Genomic DNA, 20,432 nt, shown 5'->3' on the forward strand with positions numbered 1-20,432 from the left:
TTCAAGGGCGGTGCCCACCTTTCTGTTTCCAAGAATGCGTTATATTTGGGTCCCACTCACCAAATGAAGGGGTAGAGCGGAGGAGCAGGTCTGGAGGAAAAGACAAGTTTACGTAGGTGCCTGTGGGAAACCCATGCAGGTGAGCAGTGAGGAGAACGCGTCTCTGGCATGAAGGAGAGGTGTGGCCTAAGATAGAAGCTTTGAGTCACCAGTACACGTGGTGTGCGGTGTCATCAGGAGGTGGGAGTGAGTGAGTGAGGAGCAGGAGAGCCAGGCTCAGAGTCCTGATGCTTTTCTTTGAAGGGAAAAGAAACTCCAGCCATAAGTTACGACCATTCAGAACAATTTACTTCTTGTCTTCATAACCTAACGAGTACATACTTGTTTTATGGATTTTTTAAGCTGCGGTAGAGTTCTGCGTATTCAGAAATAGATGCACATGGGAATAAATTGCATCGCTTACCTAGACGGGCCATACAGGCCAGTGACATTATTCTGTTCCGCGTGGGTTGGAGGTGCCTGTTCCTTCGTCCTGCTGTCACCGGGGCCTGTTCTAACGTCTCCCGTTAACCACTTCTCAGCGCAGCCGCAGCCGCAGCCCGCACGGCGGATCTCCTTCTCCGTCAGCATCTCTCCGCTCCTCCTTAAGTCTAAAACTCTCTTTTCTCTCGGCTCTTCCCATTCCAGTGATGAGGAGGAGGAGCTGCAGAGTAAGTAGCCACTTTGCTGTCTGGCGGCTGCTCTCCAGGCTCTGACCAGCACTGGGAATGCTCTGGGCTCTGTCCTAAGAAGCTGACGGGGGCTTTCCCCCCCCTGCATGTCGCCTTTCCTAAACCATTTGTCTTGCTTTGACATTAATTCGGATAAAACCATCTTGTCCTCTGTACACTCCCTACACTGACTAATCCAGTGGCCTGGTTCCGGGGCATGAGATACCGGCCCAGGACACAGATGCCTCCAGAGGCACAGGGGGGTGTTCCCATCCCGCCTCGTACCTTCTGTGGTGCTGACCTCACAGAACTTTCCGCTTGATCACGCACTTGTCCTTTTTCCTTGTTTCACTGATTTTGTCTCATAGGACAGATATCTACATGTCCACTCGGGCTATCTAAGAGCTCATGTTGAACTTTTTCTTCTTCTTGCCTTTTCCTCCTATTTTCTTTCCTTGGAACTCCCCCCCACCCCCCAGTCCTTTTCCTACACTGTAGGTTTCAGATCAATATGTTCTTATTTGACGTTACCCAGTTTAAAAACTTGACAAGGCTGTTTCATCTCAATGTATTCATAATAGTGTGGGAAATAGGTCAGCATGGCGGATAAAACAGGCCCCAGTAGGGTTTCTTCTGCCACTACTAGAAAATTGTGATGATGAAAGTGATGATGGGCTCATAAAGGTATAGGAGCTTGAAGAAACCTTTGAGTCAAGAAGACAGCCTTCCTCCAAACGTATTCCTTAAACGCAGAAACACCAGTGAGCGTTGGGGGCGGGGAGGCACGGAAGGGTTGTTTCATGGCCAGATAAATGGAAGAAACTGGTTTAAGCAGGTTTTAGGTGCTGGTATGTACACTGTGAATTTCCCAAGGCAGTCAGTGTTCAATATGCTGTGTTCATAAACTTACTAACAAATTAATTTAATACAGATTGCTTTGCTTTTGTCTTTAATTATAGGATGGAAATAACGTTGGTTATTTCATACTCAGAGCCATTGAGATCAATGTCTGTTTTTAGAACCAGCTCTAAAAGATCATAGTAAGTGAGTGAAAAAAGTATTTAGCATTGGGAAGGTTGAAAGCCCTTACGGGAGTCAGAGTCTCCCAGTGTTCAGTTACATACTGTTGGTACAGTTTTTTAACTTATTCGACAGAAATCTGCTGGGAGCTTATTTCTGGCTAGTCTCTGTGCTGGCTGGTGTTTTTATGGCTTTTCTTTTCAGTTTGTTAAAATGACTCGTGTGGTGACTTACTAGGTAGTTGCTTAAGTGCACAGGAGTGCTGGCAGGCGGAGAGTTAATGCTGCAAATAGCCTTCAGGGCTCCTGTGGGTGGAGAAAGTTCTAACGCCACTGATGTCAGCCAACCTTTGCGGGGAGGGGCGTTTGTTTTGTGTAAGTGAATTAAGGCCTGAGGTTAACATGCTGCTGATTTCACACCTAGACCAGGCAGAACTGAGGGGCAGGTCCCAGATCTCACTCTTAGGGGTTCCTTGGTAACCATGCATCCTAAGAGAAATAGAAGATCGCCAAACAGGTAAACCAGAGGTCCTCCAACTTTTTAAACAGGGGGCCAGTTCACTGTCCCTCAGACCGTTGGAGGGCCAGACTATAGTTTAAAAAAAACACTATGAACAAATTCCTATGCACACTGCACATACCTTATTTTGAAGTAAAAAAACAAAACGGGAACAAATACAATATTTGTATTTGCATGTGGCCCGCGGGCCGTAGTTTGAGGACCCCTGAGGTAAACGGAAAACTAGAAGGCAGACATTAGAAGATGCGGAGTTTAAGTTTCTTATGCAGTGTTCCCGCCTGTTGGCTATGTACTTAGTAATAACTACAATTTTGCATTTCTGTTCCGAATCTAGGACAGGTTGGGAGTTTAGGGGTTAATAATAATGGTGTGCCCTCTGTTTGTTCTACTTACTGCCCTGCTGTCTGACGCAGCCTTAGTTTTTTTGTTTTCTTTGTTTTGAGAGGGCGTTTATTAAAGCTGGGGACAGGGAAACGGGGGAGGGCCTAGGATAGAAGCAGCAGCAGGGAGCCCCGGCCTGGCTTAGCCTTGGTCTTGATGACCCTTCAGTGTCTGGCCCGGGCGTTGTGGAAGGAGGAGGATGGGCCTGCACTACTCAGTTTATCAAGCACCAGCCTGGAGAGGACCTCAACATCTGTGTCATCCCCTCCTTCCCCAGACAAGGAAACGAAATCCTGAGATCTCAGCCCAAGTTAGAGACACGCACGGCCAAGGCCTCCTACGCCAGCTCGGCTGCTGCTTCCTGCTCACTCACCCATTCCCAGGAACACGCAGGAAAATATCACACACATTAGCTAGGTTTATAGTATAAAAGTGTCTGAATGCAAAGTAAGCAGCACACCGAATATGACATTGAATTTCCTATTTTGTATTCTTCCTGTGACATCATCTATGAATGATGGCCAATAGGAACTGAATTTGATAAGAACAAGAATTAAACATGTTTTATGTATGTTTGAACATTAGAAAAACATTCTTAATTTGGGGTTTGTTCTATTACTTGAATCCTGGATTAAACATTTTTCCTGGGAAATTCACTCCCTATCATAGTTCTAATTTGAGGGTTTCAAGTTTTATTTTCTTTCTACCAAACCCTTAGGAGGAGAAGGCACCACACACTGGCTTTCAGATGCTATCTCTGCTTCATCTGTGTCATTGTAAACATTTTAGACATTTTCTCTCTCTTTTGGGTACAAGCCTTTGGTTCTCACTGTTTCTCTGCCGTTCTTGTCTTCTAGGTTCCCGGTCTTTCCACAACACCAGCGCTAATCTGACGGAGAGGTACTGTCCATTTATTTGTTACTCCTTTTCCCAAGGGGAAATGCAGAGAATCCAAAATGTGTTGTGGCATTTAATTAAGTTAATTGAGTTCATTGGGTTCTTACTTTTTTGAGAGAGAAATTTGGAACGGTGGTTATAAGTGGTTTGTAATGAAGACTGTGTCCTTTTTAAATAATGTCTTCAGTACTTTTTCCACTTTTATTCTTTACACTATCCTAATGACAAAGGACTTGCATTTGTTCACATGAGAAACACTTCTGTTTGACTTGATGAAGTTGAATGCTCTTTGCTTATGGGGATTTTTACTTCATAAATCTAACACCATTTTGGGGTGTGTGTGTGTGTGTACAATAGTCTGTCCCCTTTGTCCTCAGGGGCTACATTCCAAAATCCCCCAGTGGCTGCCTGAAACAGTGATAGTACCAAACACTATGCATACTGTATTTTTTTCTATATATACATACGAATGATAAAGTTTAATTTATAAATTAGGAACAGTAAGAGATGAGAGCAATAACTAATAAAAATAATATAGTTATAACAGTATATTGTAATAAAAGTTGTATGAATGTGGTCTTTCTCAAAGTCTCTTTCTGTCCTGGACTCCCCCTTCTTGTGATAATGTGAGATGATACAGTGCCTTTGGCAACAGAACATGGGCATTGTGGAGGCTGCTCTCCGACCTTATTGTATCAAATGCTCAGCAGCCCCCGTCCGCCTCTCACTCTGCCTCCCATTTCCATGTGAGCATATAAGGCAACTGACCCGTAGCTGCACGAACACCTGACCAGAATGCTCATGAAGAAGGATGGAGAAGCTGTTTTAATTAAAAAAAAAATAACTTCTGTAGTTTTTGTTTTGTTTTTTTTTCAAAATCGGTCTTTTTGTTTTTATTTAGTATAACAGAAGAGAACTACAGTTTCCTACCGCAGAGCCCCTCCAAGAAAGACTTTGAAGCGAAGAGTGGGACAAAAGTCAGCCGCACTTTCAGCTACATCAAGAATAAAATGTCCAGCAGTAAGAAGAGCAAAGTAAGTGCCATTGGTCCAGCCAGCGTGGGTCTGTGGTTGAGCCTTGACCCATGAACCAGGGGGTCACCAGTTCTATTTCCGGTTAGAGCACATGCCCGGGTTGTGGGTTCCATCCCCGGTGAGGGGGGGTGCGAGAGGCAGCGATCAATGATTCTCTCTCATCTTCAATGTTTCTACCTCTCTTGCCTTCTCCCTTCCTCGCTGAAATCAATAAAAATACTTTTTTTTTTAAAAAGACTGAAATAAGAAACTGGAACCTGGCCTTTAAAAAAAATCCCAGCCTCCTTATTTCACAGAATGCAACACAAAGAACTAGATGATATTAAGGCAGAACCTCGTGTGGTCGACTTCCAGCAAGTAGTCCTCTAGGTTTCAGGCTCACCCTTAAACAAAATCTGTCACTGAACAGTGTCTTTTTTTTTTTTTTTTTAACTCTTTTAATAATCTCAGAGGACTAGAGTTTACTGGTGGGAGGATGAAGAGAAGGGCAGGAGGAAAGGAGGTAATTGGTGTGAGAGGGAAGTCTGTCATCACTGGCAGAAATCGCATCTGCTGACCTCTTGTCAAAATGACAACACTCTTTTGCAATGAGATGGTTCCTCTTTCTGTCTCGGCTTCAAGATTCGATCTCTGGGGGCTAGTGTATCTCTAGCAATGGAAACCTCGAAAAATTGCAAGTCTGTAACCTTGATTGCAATCTATTTCATAGTCTCAGATGTTTAGAGTACCCCCGGTGGCCAAATATATTAAGAGGTTTAAGAGTCACCTTTTGTAATTGTTACTAGCTAACTTTAAATAGGATTGTTTTAGAACCTCCAGTAGAACATTTTAGCTTTTGTCAATGTACCAAGCGATAGTAAGAAATAGAGGAAATACTGAAGCAATACAACTTTAAAATATATTTTTTACTGATTTCAGAGAGGAAGGGATTTGGAGAGAGAGAGAAACATCAATGATGAGAGAGAATCATTGACCGGCTGCCTCCTGCCAGGCCCCTATTGGGGATCCTCAGCCCACAATCCGTGCATGTGCCCTGAGCAGTAATTGAACTGTGATCTTCTGGTTCATAGATCAATATTCAGCCACTGAGCCACACAGGCCAGAGTAACATTTTTAAGTTACATTAATACCCTGTTTTTGTATGTCATTGCACTAACAGTAGAGCGTTATTATGCAGAAGTATTTTATTCTCTAAACCAGTGATTTTCAACCAGTGTGCGACAAGAATGTTTAAAACCAGCAATTCCTGAGTATTTAGGCAGGGGCTCTGACCTCTTTTCCCTTAGATTGTCAATTAAAAATGTCACAACAGCCAACACAACAATAGGCGTCCAGTGTGAGTGGAGTGCCACAGAATTTTAGTGATTAGTTTATGTTTGCCATGAGATGGAAAAGGTTGAACATTGCTGCTCTAAATGATAACACAAAAATAAGTGGATAATTTCTTAGTGTGATGACACTAACTCTACTGCTTTTCGTAGTTATTGAATAATGTGACTTTTCCATAATGCTAAAACACTAGAAATGCTATTTTTATGAAAATGACACATTTTTACTTTTAAATTATTTTTTAAAGAGATACTATTAGAGCTCATCTCATCTGTTTGCATTGATGTACAATATAGGCATTCCTACTTTTAAAGGGAAAATTTTAGCATTTTCTGAGGATTATATTAAATCACCACCTCTAATTCTTCATAAAGTCTCTGGAAATGGTTTGGAAATTTCTACTTTCCTTATAATTAAGGATCATATATAGACATATAAAGTAATTTGAAGTTATTAACCGAAATATATTACAGCCATTATGTTAATTTGTTATGTTAATTTTAAATATATGGTAATAAACAGTTGTTATATAATATTCAGAGGAGCCCAAAGCCAGCCACTGAGTGGCTGACGGTTCCTCTTCTGGATAATACAGTTTGCCCGTAGCTACATACACGTAGGATTTGAGAAATTGAGGCTGATCTTCACATGTCCTTTTAAGAACTATCAGTAGGTGGCATGAGGTATAGATAAATGTATTGGTCGTGTTTTTGAAAGGCGGGGAGCCTAAACAGGAAGCACAACAGGAAGACTGGCAGTTTCTGCTTTTGTCTCCTAGTACCTTTGACAGAGAGGACTGTTTCCTGCTAAGTGAGTTGCTTGCTACAGAGTGTTCAGACACCAGTATGCATACCCGCATCATGTTCCCCTTCACAGGAGAGGGGGTGGCCCTCTTCAGACCTGCCTGTCGCACAGCTGTCCTCTGCAGACAACTAGGACATGGTCAGCAGTGTTTCACACAGATTCCTAATCTCGCCGATACCTTCTTTGAGATCTGCAACGCGACAGGTTGCGTAATCACAGCCTGTTTCACAGTTGTTCAGAGTGTTCTCTGATTTTTTTAAAAAATTCAATTGTTTGTCTAATGCTTTTTATACAATGAGGCATTTGTTTCTAATTTTGTTGTTGTTGTTAATCCTTCCCTGAGGATATTTTTCCATTGATTTTTAGAGAGAGTGGAAGGGAGAGGGGGAGACAGAGAGAGAGAAACATTGATGTGAGAGAGACACATCCATTGGTTGCCTTCCCCACACTCCCCGACCAGGGCCGGGATCTACTCTGCAACCAAGATACATGCCCTTGACCGAAATCAAACCGAGGACCCTTCAGGCCACGGCAGACGCTGTAACCACTGGCCAGGGCAAGGCATGCTTAGCTTCTAGTGTTAAAACGTTGGCTCAGTCCTTGTCAGAGTTCCCGTCCTGCAGCTTCAGCACCATCCACACACACTGCATTTTGGGGAATTAGTTTTGTTTCATTTCCTGTGTCCTTCATCACTAGGGTAGTTGGCTTACGGGCAGCATTCAAATAGTTAAGCTTGTGTTAAGGAAGCCACTGCCTCACCCTCTCTCCTCCCTCCCTCCCTCCCACCCTCCCTTTCTCAACCAGTCTTGGCTTCCTCTGAAGGTTTCTCTAATGGCAGCGCGAAGCTGCTGGGCTCAACCCTGCTGGCATGAGCCCCTCCTTCTGTGAGAGCATCTTTCCTGGCATGGGGGTCAGTCATGTCGGTAAAATGGGGTCGGTTTTATGAAGTACCCCAGATAACAGTGAGGTTCATAGGATCAAAACATGGGGAGGTAAGAGCCTAGCTTCTCTGAAGCACTGACTTTAATAAACACAGAGACAGTGGAGTGTATTGTTTTGTTTTGTTTTATCCTTGGAAGGACGGCTTTGGGTTGTTGTAAGGATGAGGATATTATTTATTATATATTCAGACTTGAAAGTCATTGCAAGGTTTGAGGGAATAAGTTGCCATAGATTTGTTTTACTCTTGGAGCATGCATAGCTTTCTAGAGCATAAAGTCAGGTGCTTTTCAGATGAACATTGTATGTATGTATATGTGTGTGTGTGTGTGTGTGTGTGTGTATGGCAAAGCCTTCAACAAAATTAAGTTCAAAGAAAGAAATTACTTGATAAACTTAATTTTTGCTATTGACTTTTATTAGAGCTTTATGTACTTTAGCGGTTTCTAATTTCCCCTCATAACAGTTTCCTGTTTTGTAAAGTGAAGTACAGTAGTTTCTCTCCCTTCCTCTCTTGTTATTTTTTATAGTTTAAAGTGTAGCAATTCAGTGCTTAGGTTTTTATTGTGTGTTCTGCTAAAAAGGACTTTGCCTGCACCGTAGACTTAGCAGACAGTCATCATTTCGGTTCTGAGTAGGAGGCCGGGAGGCCTGGGTTCTGCTGATCGTTTGCTGTGTGACCTTTTGTGCGTCAACAAACCTCTCCAGCTCCTGGCAGGGGAGTGACGTGAAGGGAGCTGAGCTGTAGGGTCGGCCAGGTCTGCATCGTAATCCCAGCTGGGCATTACTAGTGTGTGGCCTCAAATGCGGCATTCACCGTCTCTGAGCTGGTAACTAGTCCTTACTGACTCCGTGGGTGGTTGTGAGAAAATGGATGTAAATTGCTTTTGACAGTGCATGGCACTTGGGAGCTATTCAGAAATTTCGCTGTTGTTGATCTTGATCTTCTCAGTAGTAAAATGGGAAGCACAGTGCCCACCCTGCCTACTTCAGAGTTGCTGAATCAGATGAGATAACGTGTGTGGAAGGCGTTGATTCAGAAGGTGAGGCATTCGGTAGTGGTCATTACCACTGGCTTTGGGGTGCTCATTTCCCAGGAATTTTTTTAGATTGCAGCAACAGAATTGCATTCCCTGGAAAATGGGTGCCCCACAGGTAGTGATTATGAGAACCATGAAGTGTGTTCTTCCTACTCTACAGGCTTGTAGTTCACGGTCCAGTGGGTTTGAAAGGAAACTTCTCAGTTGCTATTGATGAGCCAGCTGAATGCGCTGACCGTGCTCCTAAACAACCTTTACGTTGTCCACGTTAAGTTCCTCCTCCCCCAGTTTGAAAATTGGGCCAACGTGAACATCTGTGAACCGTGGAATTCCAATGAGTAAAAACTGAATGTGTAGACCTGGGTGTGATACTTCTGGCTGGAGTGAGGGAGACAGCCTCAGAGACGTGCCCTCACTTGGGGTTGTGATCGGTGTAGGAAGTCGGAGAGGCACCTCGGTAATGTTTGTGCCCCTCCACCATCCTCCTCTCCCTCAGGCTGCTCCCGAATTCCCGCCGTCCTCTGCCCCGCGCCGGCAGCTGGCCCGAGCTCATTGCTCGCTGCTGTGCCTTGGTGTCCTGAGGAGGGTTCTGGGCCACTCCAGACGCCACCTTCCCTAGCACTGGAGGCCTCTTTCCGGTGCTGGGCCTTGGGCATGGTGTTTGTCGGTGCAAACAGGCACCGAGTGAGCCAGCGACAGAGCTGCTTAGCCTGACCAGACTTCCTGTGTTATTTCACAAGTTAATTTTTAAAAAATGGTTGCCCTGGCCAGTTTCGGTCAATGGTTAGAACGTGAGCCTGCACACCGAAGGATCACAGGTTCGGTTCCCGGTCAAGGCCCATACCTGGGTTTCTGGCAGATATCTGGTTGCAGTTTAGCTCCCTGCCCCCCAGTCGGGGTGCGTGTGGGAGGTGGCCAATCCATGTGTCTCTCTCACAATTGATGTTCCTCCCTCCCTCCCTCCCTCCCTCCCTCCCATCTATTCTTTCTGAAGAAGCCATGGGGAAAATATCCTCAGGTGAGAATTAACAAAATGTAAAAATAAAGTAAAGCATAAGTTGTCCAGGACAGTGTGCCTGACTTTCGTTCCAAGCATTCGCCCACCACTGCTGACCACATGGCATCCTGGTGGCTCGGGGGAAGGGAAGGCCTTCCAGTGTTCAGTGAGCCATTGATTCTTTTCTTCGGCAGGAAAAGGAGAAAGAGAAAGATAAGATCAAGGAGAAGGAGAAGGATTCTAAAGAGAAGGAGAAGGACAGAAAGCTCCTCAACGGCCACGCGTTCAGTGCCATTCCCGTCGTGGGGCCCGTCAGCTGCAGCCAGTGTGCGAAGGCCTTCACCAGCAAGGACGCCTACACTTGTGCAAGTACGAGACGCGCTTCCTCCTGTCCTCGCTCGCGGACCTCCTTTCTCGTTTCCTGGCCACCCTTCCCCTATCTCTTCCTCCTCTGTATGGAGAAGTAGCCCTTTGTATACCCTTCTTTAAACACCATGAAGAAGTACGTTCTGGGTGTAGAACATAGAGCCTGTCTGTCTTTTCAGAGAGCTCCAGTTTCAGACGTTCTGTCCTGTTGTCCCCAGGCCCCAGCACAGTCTCACAGGCACCAGCCTAGAAGCCACCAGTCGTCCCCGGTCAGGTCAGCGTGCTCCCTTTCCTTCTGGTGCCTGCTGTGCGCATCAGCAGCCTGCCAGCATCACGGTGTGCAGACCGCCAAGGGAGACTGCCTCTGTGCGGGGTGCTCCCTGTGACCTGTCGCCCCTGCTGAAAACCACCTGGAACCCCAGTCTGTTCCCTGAGCTGGTTCCTGCTTTTCTTTTCTTTCTTTTTCTTTTTTTTTTTTTTTTTTAGTATATTTTTATTGGTTTCAGAGAGGAAGAGAGAGAGATAGAAACATCAATGATGAGAATCATTGATCGGCTGCCTCCTGCACGCCCCCTACTGGGGATTGAGCCCACAACCCGGGCATGTGCCCTGACCAGGAATCAAACCATGACCTCCTGGTTCATAAGTCGACACTCAACCACTGAGCCACTCCAGCCGGGTGGTTTCTGCTTTTGATAAGATGCTGCTCTGAGATGGAGATTGGCTGACTGCTTCTGTCAAGGACCAGATAGCAAATATCTTAGACTTGCTGGCAACCCCTACTGCACTGTGTGGTTTCAGTGCAAAATCAGCCATGGACAATGCCTAAACCAATGAGCATGACTGGGTTCCAGTAAACTTCATTTATGGACAGTGCAGTTGAATTTTATGTAATTTTCATGTGTCAGGACATATTCATCTTTTTTATTTTTTCAACCATTTAAAAATGTGAAAACCCTTGGTAGCTCACGGACACACGAAAGTAGGTCATGGGCCAGCTTTTACCCACATGCAGTCATTTGCGGAACCCTGCTCCAAGGCACTGCGTCTAAAAATGTTGCACAGACGGAAAGTAGTGGTGTCGGTAGCACACACCCAGGTGAATCCAGGAGGCTGCTGTGGTCAGAGGGGACCGCTCTGGAGACCCAGCTGCCCCGAGCCCAGCCTGTCACCCGGAGGCTGGGGCGATCAGCATCATGTCATCCCTGTAAACAGTTCAGACTAAAGAGTGACTAATCCAGACTCCCAGAAGCACTTCTCAGACTGTGACGTCATGACATTCTCTTGTTTTGGGTCATTTGTGTGGAGTGCCCCAAGTGATTTGTTACTAAAAATAGTTGCCTTATTGAAATTGGAACTTTTGTAAAGTTCATTTGAGCAGACTCAAAGTTACTGCAGTAATAATTCCCATCTCTTTTTTCCTGAACAGAACAGCTAACATACAGCCCACAGCTTAGCTTATCTGTGCTACAGAGGTTATGACTTTTTAAGGCTGGCTGTATCGCGCACATTCTTGTAAAATTACTTCTGTGGATATATTATACCCCAAATGTTGTCCGCAGCCCTATTTGTCTTACTGTGCAATTTATTTATTTTAAAAAAAATTATTTTAATTGATTTTTTTTAGAGAGAGAGGAAGAGAAAGTGAAAGAGAGATAGAAACATTGATGAGAAACATCAGTCGGCTGCTTCCTGCATGCCCCCCCCCCGGGGGGGGGGGGTCAAGCCCCCAACCTGGACATGTGCCCTGACCAGTCAGACTGGTGACCTCTTGGTTCATGGGTCGACGCTCAACCACTGAGCCACACTGGCCGGGCGAGACCAGATTTCTTGATTGGCTGTATGAAATGAAAAGAACCAGACAGCTGAAAGGAACAGTTTGGTAGGGCCGGTGTGCACCTAAGGTTCAAAAATACATTTTAAATTTGCATACCCCCCCCCCTCCCCCCAACTGAGGCACTCCTGGCCTCACTGTAGCTGAGCGCTCATTTCCAGGGGTAGTTGGTGGTGGCAGTAAGGTTTCTGTATGACAGTGTGCTCAGCCTGTCACTTACAAAAGGATGAGGGGAGAATCGAGGCTTGAGAGGAAAGGTGCACTGAGTAGTCATGTTCCCAAAGAACAAAAGTGATAAAGCCATGGCGGGTTCTCCCAGCTTCCTGAGGAACAGCCTGCAGGGAGCAGTGTGTGTCGGAAGCGCCATCTCTTATCTGGGCAGGAAGTGGAAAATCTGAGTAACTCGGGGACTCAGTCTTTCCCCTTCGCTCCATCCCCTCGTGTTCAGGATCTTCCCAGGCGTCTCAGGAACTGGAGCTTCCAGACGGTCGCTCGCCTCCCTTGCGCCCTGAGCTTCCTTTGCTTTAGCAGAACTCTCTTTTCGGACCCTGAGCCTCAGACTTCGAGCAGCAGCTCAGCCAGTACTGACTTGTGGTTTAGAAGCGCGGCCACATAGCGCATCACGATGGTGTTGTGATGGCCGGTATTGATTGGCACCTTCTTCCAAATGTCTTGAGTCACTTTCAGGGTTCGATTTCTCGTCCGGGCACATGCCCAGGTTGTGGGCTCGATCCTCAGTGGGGGGCGTGCAGGAGGCAGCCGATCCATGATTCTCTCTCTTCCTTGATGTTTCTCTCTCTACTTCTCCCTTCCTCTCTGAAATCAATAAAAATATATTTTAAATAAAGATACCCTCTTGCATGCAAATACTAATAGGTTCAAGTGGATAGAATGTTTCCAAGCAAGTCAACATCTCTTGACTCCACTGGAATCAGAAGCTGAGACCCGTATGTGGACTTGGGTGGAAATGGTCGTGGTCACAGACACAGGAACAGCCGGGGCAGAGCCTCCCGCATAGGCCTTCCGGGGCCGACTCTGGGGCGGGGACAGCCGCAGAAGCACAGACTGAGCCCCTTGTCAGGGCCTCAAAGCGATTTAATTTAGGAGAAACCTGGCATTTCTGTTTGTGTTTCATTGTTGTAGTTTTTTTATTTTTTATTTTGACTTAGTTTTTGATCCTAAATCAAACTTCAACTCGAGATTTAGGGTCAGGTCACCCTGACAGGGAAGGAGGGAGAGTCTCGTTTCTCCAGTTGTGTCGAGCCTTTGAGCAGCCAGCGCTCTCCAGCCGCCACAGTGACGTGGTTGGAGTGCTCGGTGGAGTCCTGCAGAGGAATCTGTTATGTTTGGGTTTTTGGATTTGGCCAGCGGTTCTGTTTCTGTTTGCTTTAAACAGATGTAAAATGATATTGAGATGATTGTTGATTCATTTTCTGTTGTGTTAGCAGCTTCTGAGTACTTTTGTGGTAGGCTGTTGCTCTTGATTAAAAAAATAAACAAGTAGACCAGCTGCAATCTAAGTAGGAAACGTAAGAGTTTAGGACATGTGTGATGGTCGGGTTTCACTTTGGGTTTGAAAGACAGGTCTCTACACAGGCGTTTTCTAACATGTAGAGTAAAATTCATATAATTGATTAAAGAAGTTCATTGTTTAGGGAAAAGGAAGATTTGAAAGAAGAGCCCAGTAGAGTCAATTATTGATCAGAGAGGGAGCATTTTCATTTTGTTTTTCTTCTACTTAACTGAATGTTATTTATTGTCTCTTAAAAATACCAATATAAGCCCTGGCTGGTTTAGCTCAGTGGTTAGTGCATCCGCTACCGACTGAAGGGGCTTAGGTTCGATTCCGGTCAAGGGCTCGTACCTTGGTTGCAGGTTCAGTCCCCGGCCCTGGTTGGAGTGCGTGTGGGAGGCAACCAATCAAGGTGTCTCTCTCACATCAATATTTCTCTCTCTGTCTCTCCCCTTCCCTTCCACTCTCTCTAAAAATCAATGGAAAAAATACCCTTAGGTAAGGATCAACAACAAAATAACAATACCAATGTAAGAATACAGATTGAAGTCTTAGATATCTGAACTTGATGATCCTTAGCCACAATAAGCCAGGAAAAAAAATGTTTCTGCATATTTCAGGCCATCTCCTTCATCTCGCTGGCATCTGTTTGATTCTTGTCTACGTGTTCTTATGAAAACTGCTGTGACAGGAGGCCTTCGGCTAGGATGATTTGGCTCTTTTTTGTGGCTTTCCTCTTGTTCGGTACCTCAGCCCTGTGGTTATTACACCAGCTACCGAGAACGTCTTCCAGGCCTTTTTGTATCTGAGCTTTGTCCATCCAGGCCGGGCAGCGTCTCCACGCCCCACAGGTGGTTCACAGGACGGAGCAGAAAGGACTGTGGAGCATGTATTTCTCAGTCGCTCATATTTAAGTGGTTTGTGTTGTTTGTATTGCTTTAGTTTGCTTGGTGGTTAGGTTTGAAATAATAGGAATAAGTTGCACCTTAAGTAAACTAAATCTTTAAAAAAATAAATTTTTTTGACTTCAGAGAGGGAGAGAGAGAAAGAGAAACATCAATGATGAGAGAGAATCATTATCAATCAGCCGCCTCCTGCACGCCTCCTACTGGCGATTGAGCCCTCAACCAGGCCTGTGCCCTAACCAGGAATTGAAGTGTGACCTCCGCAGGGGGTTCATGGATCGATCATGAACCATTGAGCCACACCGGCCGGACAAATAACTATTTAACCTGTGACCTTAGGAAGCATCAGAGTTTTCCCCAGAATAATCAGGACTTTCTGGCATGTGTCCTGATGACCAGTGGCGTGAAGCCTGAGAAGCCCCTTCCTTCAGAGCTCTGACTGCGTGGAAGTGGAGAGGTGAGCCCTCCCTCGGGGGCAGTCCTGGAATGTTCCTGGGTCTGGAACTCCAGTTCCGTTTGGCCTGGTCCCTCCTCTTTAGCATGTGTCCTGATGACCAGTGGCCTGAAGCCTGAGAAGCCCCTTCCTTCAGAGCTCTTACTGCGTGGAAGTGGAGAGGGTGAGCCCTCCCTCGGGAGCAGTCCGGGAATGTTCATGGTTCTGGAACTCCAGTTCCGTTTGGCCTGGTCCCTCCTCTTCACCGTCCTAAAGCCGATCTTCTCAAGATGCTCTCACTAATGGGTTGTTTTCTTTGTTTGCTGAAAGAGAAGGCATGTACCATATAATGTGCACCGAAGACTGGAGTTGGTTGATGGCAGAGGTTAAAGAGGAAAAGCAGCAGCAGCAGCTAAGATGGTCGCTCCCAGTGGGCTTTCCTTTTCTTGCGTTTGATGCCGATTCCCTTCGTGTGGCACAAAAATGGAAGTCAGGGTTGTTTGCGCTTTTAAGTTGAGAGGCGTCTAATTAGGGGTGGGCTCTGTTCCCATCAGCCTCTGTGCCAAGACCTCTGGCAAGAATTTTGAACAATGAAGGCGTATTGCTTACTGCTGTTAGGAAATCGCCTTTAACAATAAGTAAGAGGCCAGATCATCCTTTGCCTTTCCTAGCAGCGTATGGTTGGTGGCATAGAGCTTGAAAAGGTGATCGATTTGTCTCTGATTCCTGTGTTCTCGGTAAATGTCTGTTTTCCAAAACAGAGAATAAGGTTTTAGCTCATGACTTTGGCTGATGCGGGTGGGGCCGAGGTTCCTAAGTCACCCACGCACACCCCTGACCCCGTGGCTGTGCGGAGCCCAGCACAGCGTGGAAACAAGCCGAGTGGCTGTCCGGTCGGCACTTGAGTGTGTGAAGCAGATGTCCATGCGGAGTGTTTATCATTAAGACGTGACCAGACCATAGAGCATATTAGCGTTTCGTGTGGGTGTGGGTGTGGGTGTGGGTGTGGGTGTGGGGACAGGTCCCGAAAAGGGACTTCGTGTGAAAAGTTGTTTACTGGAAGCACATTGTCAACATTATTTCTGCTTTTATGATTCACCAGCTGAAGTTGTCTTTTTAAATCTCAAACATGAGTGTTGCTGAGGTCTGTGTACGTGTTAGCACCACGCCCTCAGCAGGTGACGTCATTCTCCGCAGGGCGATGGGCCTCATCGGGAGGAGGGACACATGCAGCTGGGCTGCAAGGCCTGCTCACAGTGTGCTAGTTGGTCAGTTTTTGTTTGTTTGTTTAATTCCCCCCCCCCCATTTGTTTTTAGAGAGAGAGGAAGGGAGAGGGATACAGAGATGGAAACATCCATGCATCGATGACAGAGAAACGTGGGCCAAGTAGGCGTGAGGAGCCACTGTAGAGGAAGGAATGCGAGAAGGCCTTTGGGTCTGGGATTCTGGCAGTCCCCGTCCTGGTATCATCCCCTCCCCATCATCACTCCACCCCCTCCCCCCACCCCCAGTCCCATCCATATGTACCAGCTAAGAGAACATCTCGGCCCGTAGTTAGGGAGTTGAGATGGGTAGGAGCTGTGTAGTTCCTGAATCTGTGTGAGGCGTTGCTTAGTGGATGACATCTGGTTCCTATTCTCAGGGAGCCTGCTCCCTGGAGAGGCAGTTGTCCCCACAGAGGGATGTTTTATTTGTTTTGACTTCACCTCTGGCCTCTGGCACAGTTCTGGTCTCTTACGTCATGGCAGCAGTGAGCACTGATGACCCCTCTGAGGCACAGAGGGCTGGGATTTTATGCCAGTGGCCCTGTTAGGCCAAGAGAGTGACAAGTAAGAATTGAGATGCTCTGGCCGGCGGCTCAGTGGTTAGAGCACCGGCCCTGGTCCGAAGAGTTCCAGGTTTGACTCCGGTCAAGGGCACGAACCTGGGTTGCGGGTTGCCCAGCCTGGCAGGCAGCTGATTGATGTGGCTCTCTCACATCCATGTTTCTCTCCTCTCTTTCCCTACCCCTCCCCTCCACACTCTCTCAAATCAGTGGACAGAGTATCCTCCACTGAGGATTAAAAAGCAAACAAACAAGCAAAAGAGTGGAAATGAAATTGTGTCCTTGGCAAACGTGCCTGCTCCATCGGTCAGGGAGGCCCCTCTTTTTCCTGAGTCAGGGCTTCGGGGCTCTCCTCACCCGTCTTCTGTGGCTCTTGACTCGGGGTGGATCCCAGGTAAAAGGACAGACGCGGGTTTTCAGCTTCGCACGCTGCCTCTGACATAGTCACGCACGTTCCCAGCCCCTCTGACGGGGCTTTATTTATGCATTTCCTCGTGACTCAGGGTGACATATTGAGGCAGGCACTCTTCGTTTTAGTTCTGGGAGCCTTTCAGCTTCCTGCCTGAGATCCCAGACTTCGAGTCTTTGTTAATCAGAAACCACATCTGCTCTTGCTTCTCTCCTCCTCCTCCGGGTGACATCACACGCCCGCCTGGGAGAAGGCCCGCAGTCTGCGCTCCGCCACTCTGTCCCCCGTGTGAGCGCTGCACACGGGCGCTCGGGGCTGCCGGGCCCAAGTCAGAACCTGGGATCGGCTTGTGTGTGAATGTCACCTTGAGGGTTTTCTTGCTTCCTTTTCAGATTGCAGTGCTTTCGTCCACAAAGGCTGTCGAGAAAGTCTGGCCTCCTGTGCGAAGGTCAAAATGAAGGTAAGACATTTCTGCCTGAACCAGTCCAGTCTCAGAGCTGGGAGAGTTGAGGTGTTGTGGGTTTTCTTTCTTTTCGTCATTTGGTCCCAACTTCGAGACCAAAATAACCCCCCAAATAAATTTTTTCCTCTTAAGTAATTTATTCTCTTTCCAGTGAACATACTTGGGAATTTGTGGCTTTTGGAAAATGCAGTGTTTTTAGAACTTGTTCACGTTAGATACACATTTCTCTGAGGTTCTCTTGTGTCGCTTTTGGAGTGATGTTCATCTTAGCTGCGTCTGCAGACCTACTCTGCTGTTCACTTACGGCTTCCTCAGGCAGGACCCTGAGGCAGCAGGCGGGGGTCGGGGGCTCTGCCGTGCTCAGGCGCGGGTGTTAGGGTTAGATGTGTGTCTGGCAGCCCCTTTCTCACGGGGCATGGGGACGGTCCCTGCCTGAGCATGCGTGCTGTGTCACAGCGTGTGGTGATGTGCACTGCTTCTCAGGTGGCCCGGAGGAGAAGAGCGTGGGTTGGGGGGCAAAGCCTTTAGGTGCCCGCTGTGTGTAGTCACCCACAGCCTCTCCAACTACGTCTGCACACGTGCTCCGGGGCCGTGTGATTCATCGATAACCAGGCACATTTATCCAGCGCCCTGGCCCCAGACTCGAATGTACAGCAGACTCACTCGGGGGCTTGTTAGAAGTCAGCCAACTGGGCCCACCTTCAGAGATTCAGATTCCGGGTTGGGCCGGGGATGTGCGTTTCTAGTGAGTCCCTAGCTGATGCTGCTGGTCTGAGGACCGCACCTGCGGAAGCAGTGAGCCCGTGTGAAGATTTCAGATTTGTACCCCGGATCTCACGCAGCGGGATCCCGAGGGGGTGCCCATTGCTGCTGTGGGTGAGAAGAAAGCGCTGATGGGTCATTCCCCACAGAGGGGATGCTCAGGTGGCCGTGAGGTAGAAGAATGCCATCCTGGGAAGGCAGGCTCCTTCTGGGCAGAAAGGAGCAGCCTTTGTGGAATCAGAGCGAGTGGCGGGCTTGGGGGAAGCCAGCAGGGGGCTGGCTGGGACTAGGGTGCTGAGGACATTGCCAAGGACCCAGCCGGGAAGGGGGAGCACCTGGCTGTCTTTCTACTTTGGCTTCTTGACACGTGACAGAAGGTGAAGAGTAAATGCCACCTCCACGTGTGACTTTCTCTCCTTTCAGCAGCCGAAAGGGAGCCTGCAGGCGCACGACACGTCATCCCTGCCCACAGTCATCATGAGGAACAAGCGTAAGTAGCCCAGCCCGCCTCTCACGGTTCTTCCTGACTCTCGTTCAAGACCTAAACATGCTTATGTCTGCTCATTGGCTACCGATCAAGATGTGAGTATCTATTTTGTGTTAAGTTAGAGAAGGCTGCAGGTTTATTGACCAAAAGCTTAACATGTTATCAGTCTCTCTTGGAAGGTTTCTAGTTAGTGTAGTAGCTTCAAAGGCAGCACCATGCCCCGGCCGGCGGCTCGGTTGGTTGGAGCATCATCCCGTACACCAGAAGGTTGCGAGTTCAATCCCCGGTCGGGGTGCGTGCGGGAGGCAGCTGGTCGATGTTTCTTTCTCACATCGATATTTCTCTCCCTTCCTCTCTGTCCAAAAAATCAAAAACGTATCCTTGGATGAGGATTTTTAAAAAGGCGGCACCGAGATCCTGGCTGTTTAAGCCAGTGACTCCTGTGCACCTTGCAATTCCTATTCAGTGAGTTGACAGTTATTCTTGCTCTTAGTGCCTCACAGTTGCATGAGTTAGAAGCGATCTTGCTTATTAAATGTCTTGATAAACTGGGACACGCTTTTTTCTTTTTCAAAGGCTTCAAGTGGTCCACAGAACAATGGAAATCATACTCTCCATTCACATCAGACTGTGTGTTCACCAGTCTGCACAAGGCTTCACTTTGGTTTTACTTAATATAGTTCATGAGTCAGAAGCGATCTTGCTTATTAAACGTCTTGATAAACTAGGAAGCGCTTTTTTCTTTTTCAAAGGCTTCAAGTGGCCCACAGAACAACGGAAATCGTACTCTCCGTTCACATCAGACTGTGTGTCACCAATCTGCACAAGGCTTCACTTTGGTTTTACTTAATATAGTTCCCTTTTTTATTAATAATTATTTACTTTTCAATTACAGTTGACATACAGTAGTATTACAGTTCCCATTTTCATTCTCCACCTCCTTTCCCGTTCCTCACCCTCCTGGGTGCCGACTGTAGTGTGTCCAATGTGCGTCTTCTAATCCGTCATGTCTTTAGACATGGAGATCTCTGAAAATATCCATTCTGCTTTCCCCCCACTCGCTACCCTTCTGAGATAACATGTAAGCTGTTGTTAAGACTGCTGCATGGTGCTCTCTTATAAACATGCACCCCGTTCTAGTTACCAGTTCCCCCCAAGACATGTATCGGAGTTGTTTCCAACTACACCCATAAAAATAACACGGTAATGAATGCCATCTTAATTGGCTCGATGGGAGCCTGTGTGCGACTTACCCCTCAGGCAGGGTTTTTCAAGTGTAGTTTCTGGATTAATTAGAAGTGCAGATTCTTGGACCCTACCCAGACCTCCTGAGTCAGAAATTCCAGAGGATTAGCCCAGTGATCTGTGTGTTTTTTTAAAAAAATAAACATATATTTATTGATTTCAGAGAGGAAGAGAGAGAGAGAGAGAGAAACATTAGTGATGAGAGAAAATCATTGATCGGCTGCCTCCTGCACAGCCCCCACTGGAGATCAAGCCCACAACCCAGGCGAGCCCTGACCGGGAATCCAACCAATGACCTCCTTGTTCCTGAGTTGATGCTCAACCCCTGAGCCACACCAGCCAGGCCATAATGTATTAATTGGTCTTCTTTTGATATTCATTTGTATCATTTCCAATCTTTTGTTTTATCAATAATGTTGCATTGAATAACTTTGGACATGTGTCATTTCAAACACAAACAAATATATCTTATGGAATAAACATATCCTGGAATAGAATTACTAGATCAAAGCGTATAGG

The 20,432-nt window shown here is 46.8% G+C and overlaps 1 protein-coding gene across 2 annotated transcripts in view; it reads left to right on the forward strand.

The window, feature by feature from the left end:
- AKAP13 (A kinase (PRKA) anchor protein 13) overlaps positions 1–20,432 on the forward strand; it is a 158,275-nt gene that overhangs the window by 116,123 nt on the left and 21,720 nt on the right. For both annotated transcript variants that reach the window (XM_014545432.1, XM_014545433.1), the window contains 5 exons: positions 3,488–3,530; positions 4,429–4,561; positions 9,865–10,039; positions 17,349–17,416; positions 18,605–18,671. In XM_014545432.1, coding sequence (XP_014400918.1) covers positions 3,488–3,530; positions 4,429–4,561; positions 9,865–10,039; positions 17,349–17,416; positions 18,605–18,671 — 486 coding nt within the window. The remainder of the gene's footprint in view (positions 1–3,487; positions 3,531–4,428; positions 4,562–9,864; positions 10,040–17,348; positions 17,417–18,604; positions 18,672–20,432) is intronic.

Source organism: Myotis brandtii, unplaced genomic scaffold (genome assembly GCF_000412655.1).
Source record: "Myotis brandtii unplaced genomic scaffold, ASM41265v1 scaffold409, whole genome shotgun sequence".
Taxonomy (NCBI): Eukaryota; Metazoa; Chordata; class Mammalia; order Chiroptera; family Vespertilionidae; genus Myotis; species Myotis brandtii.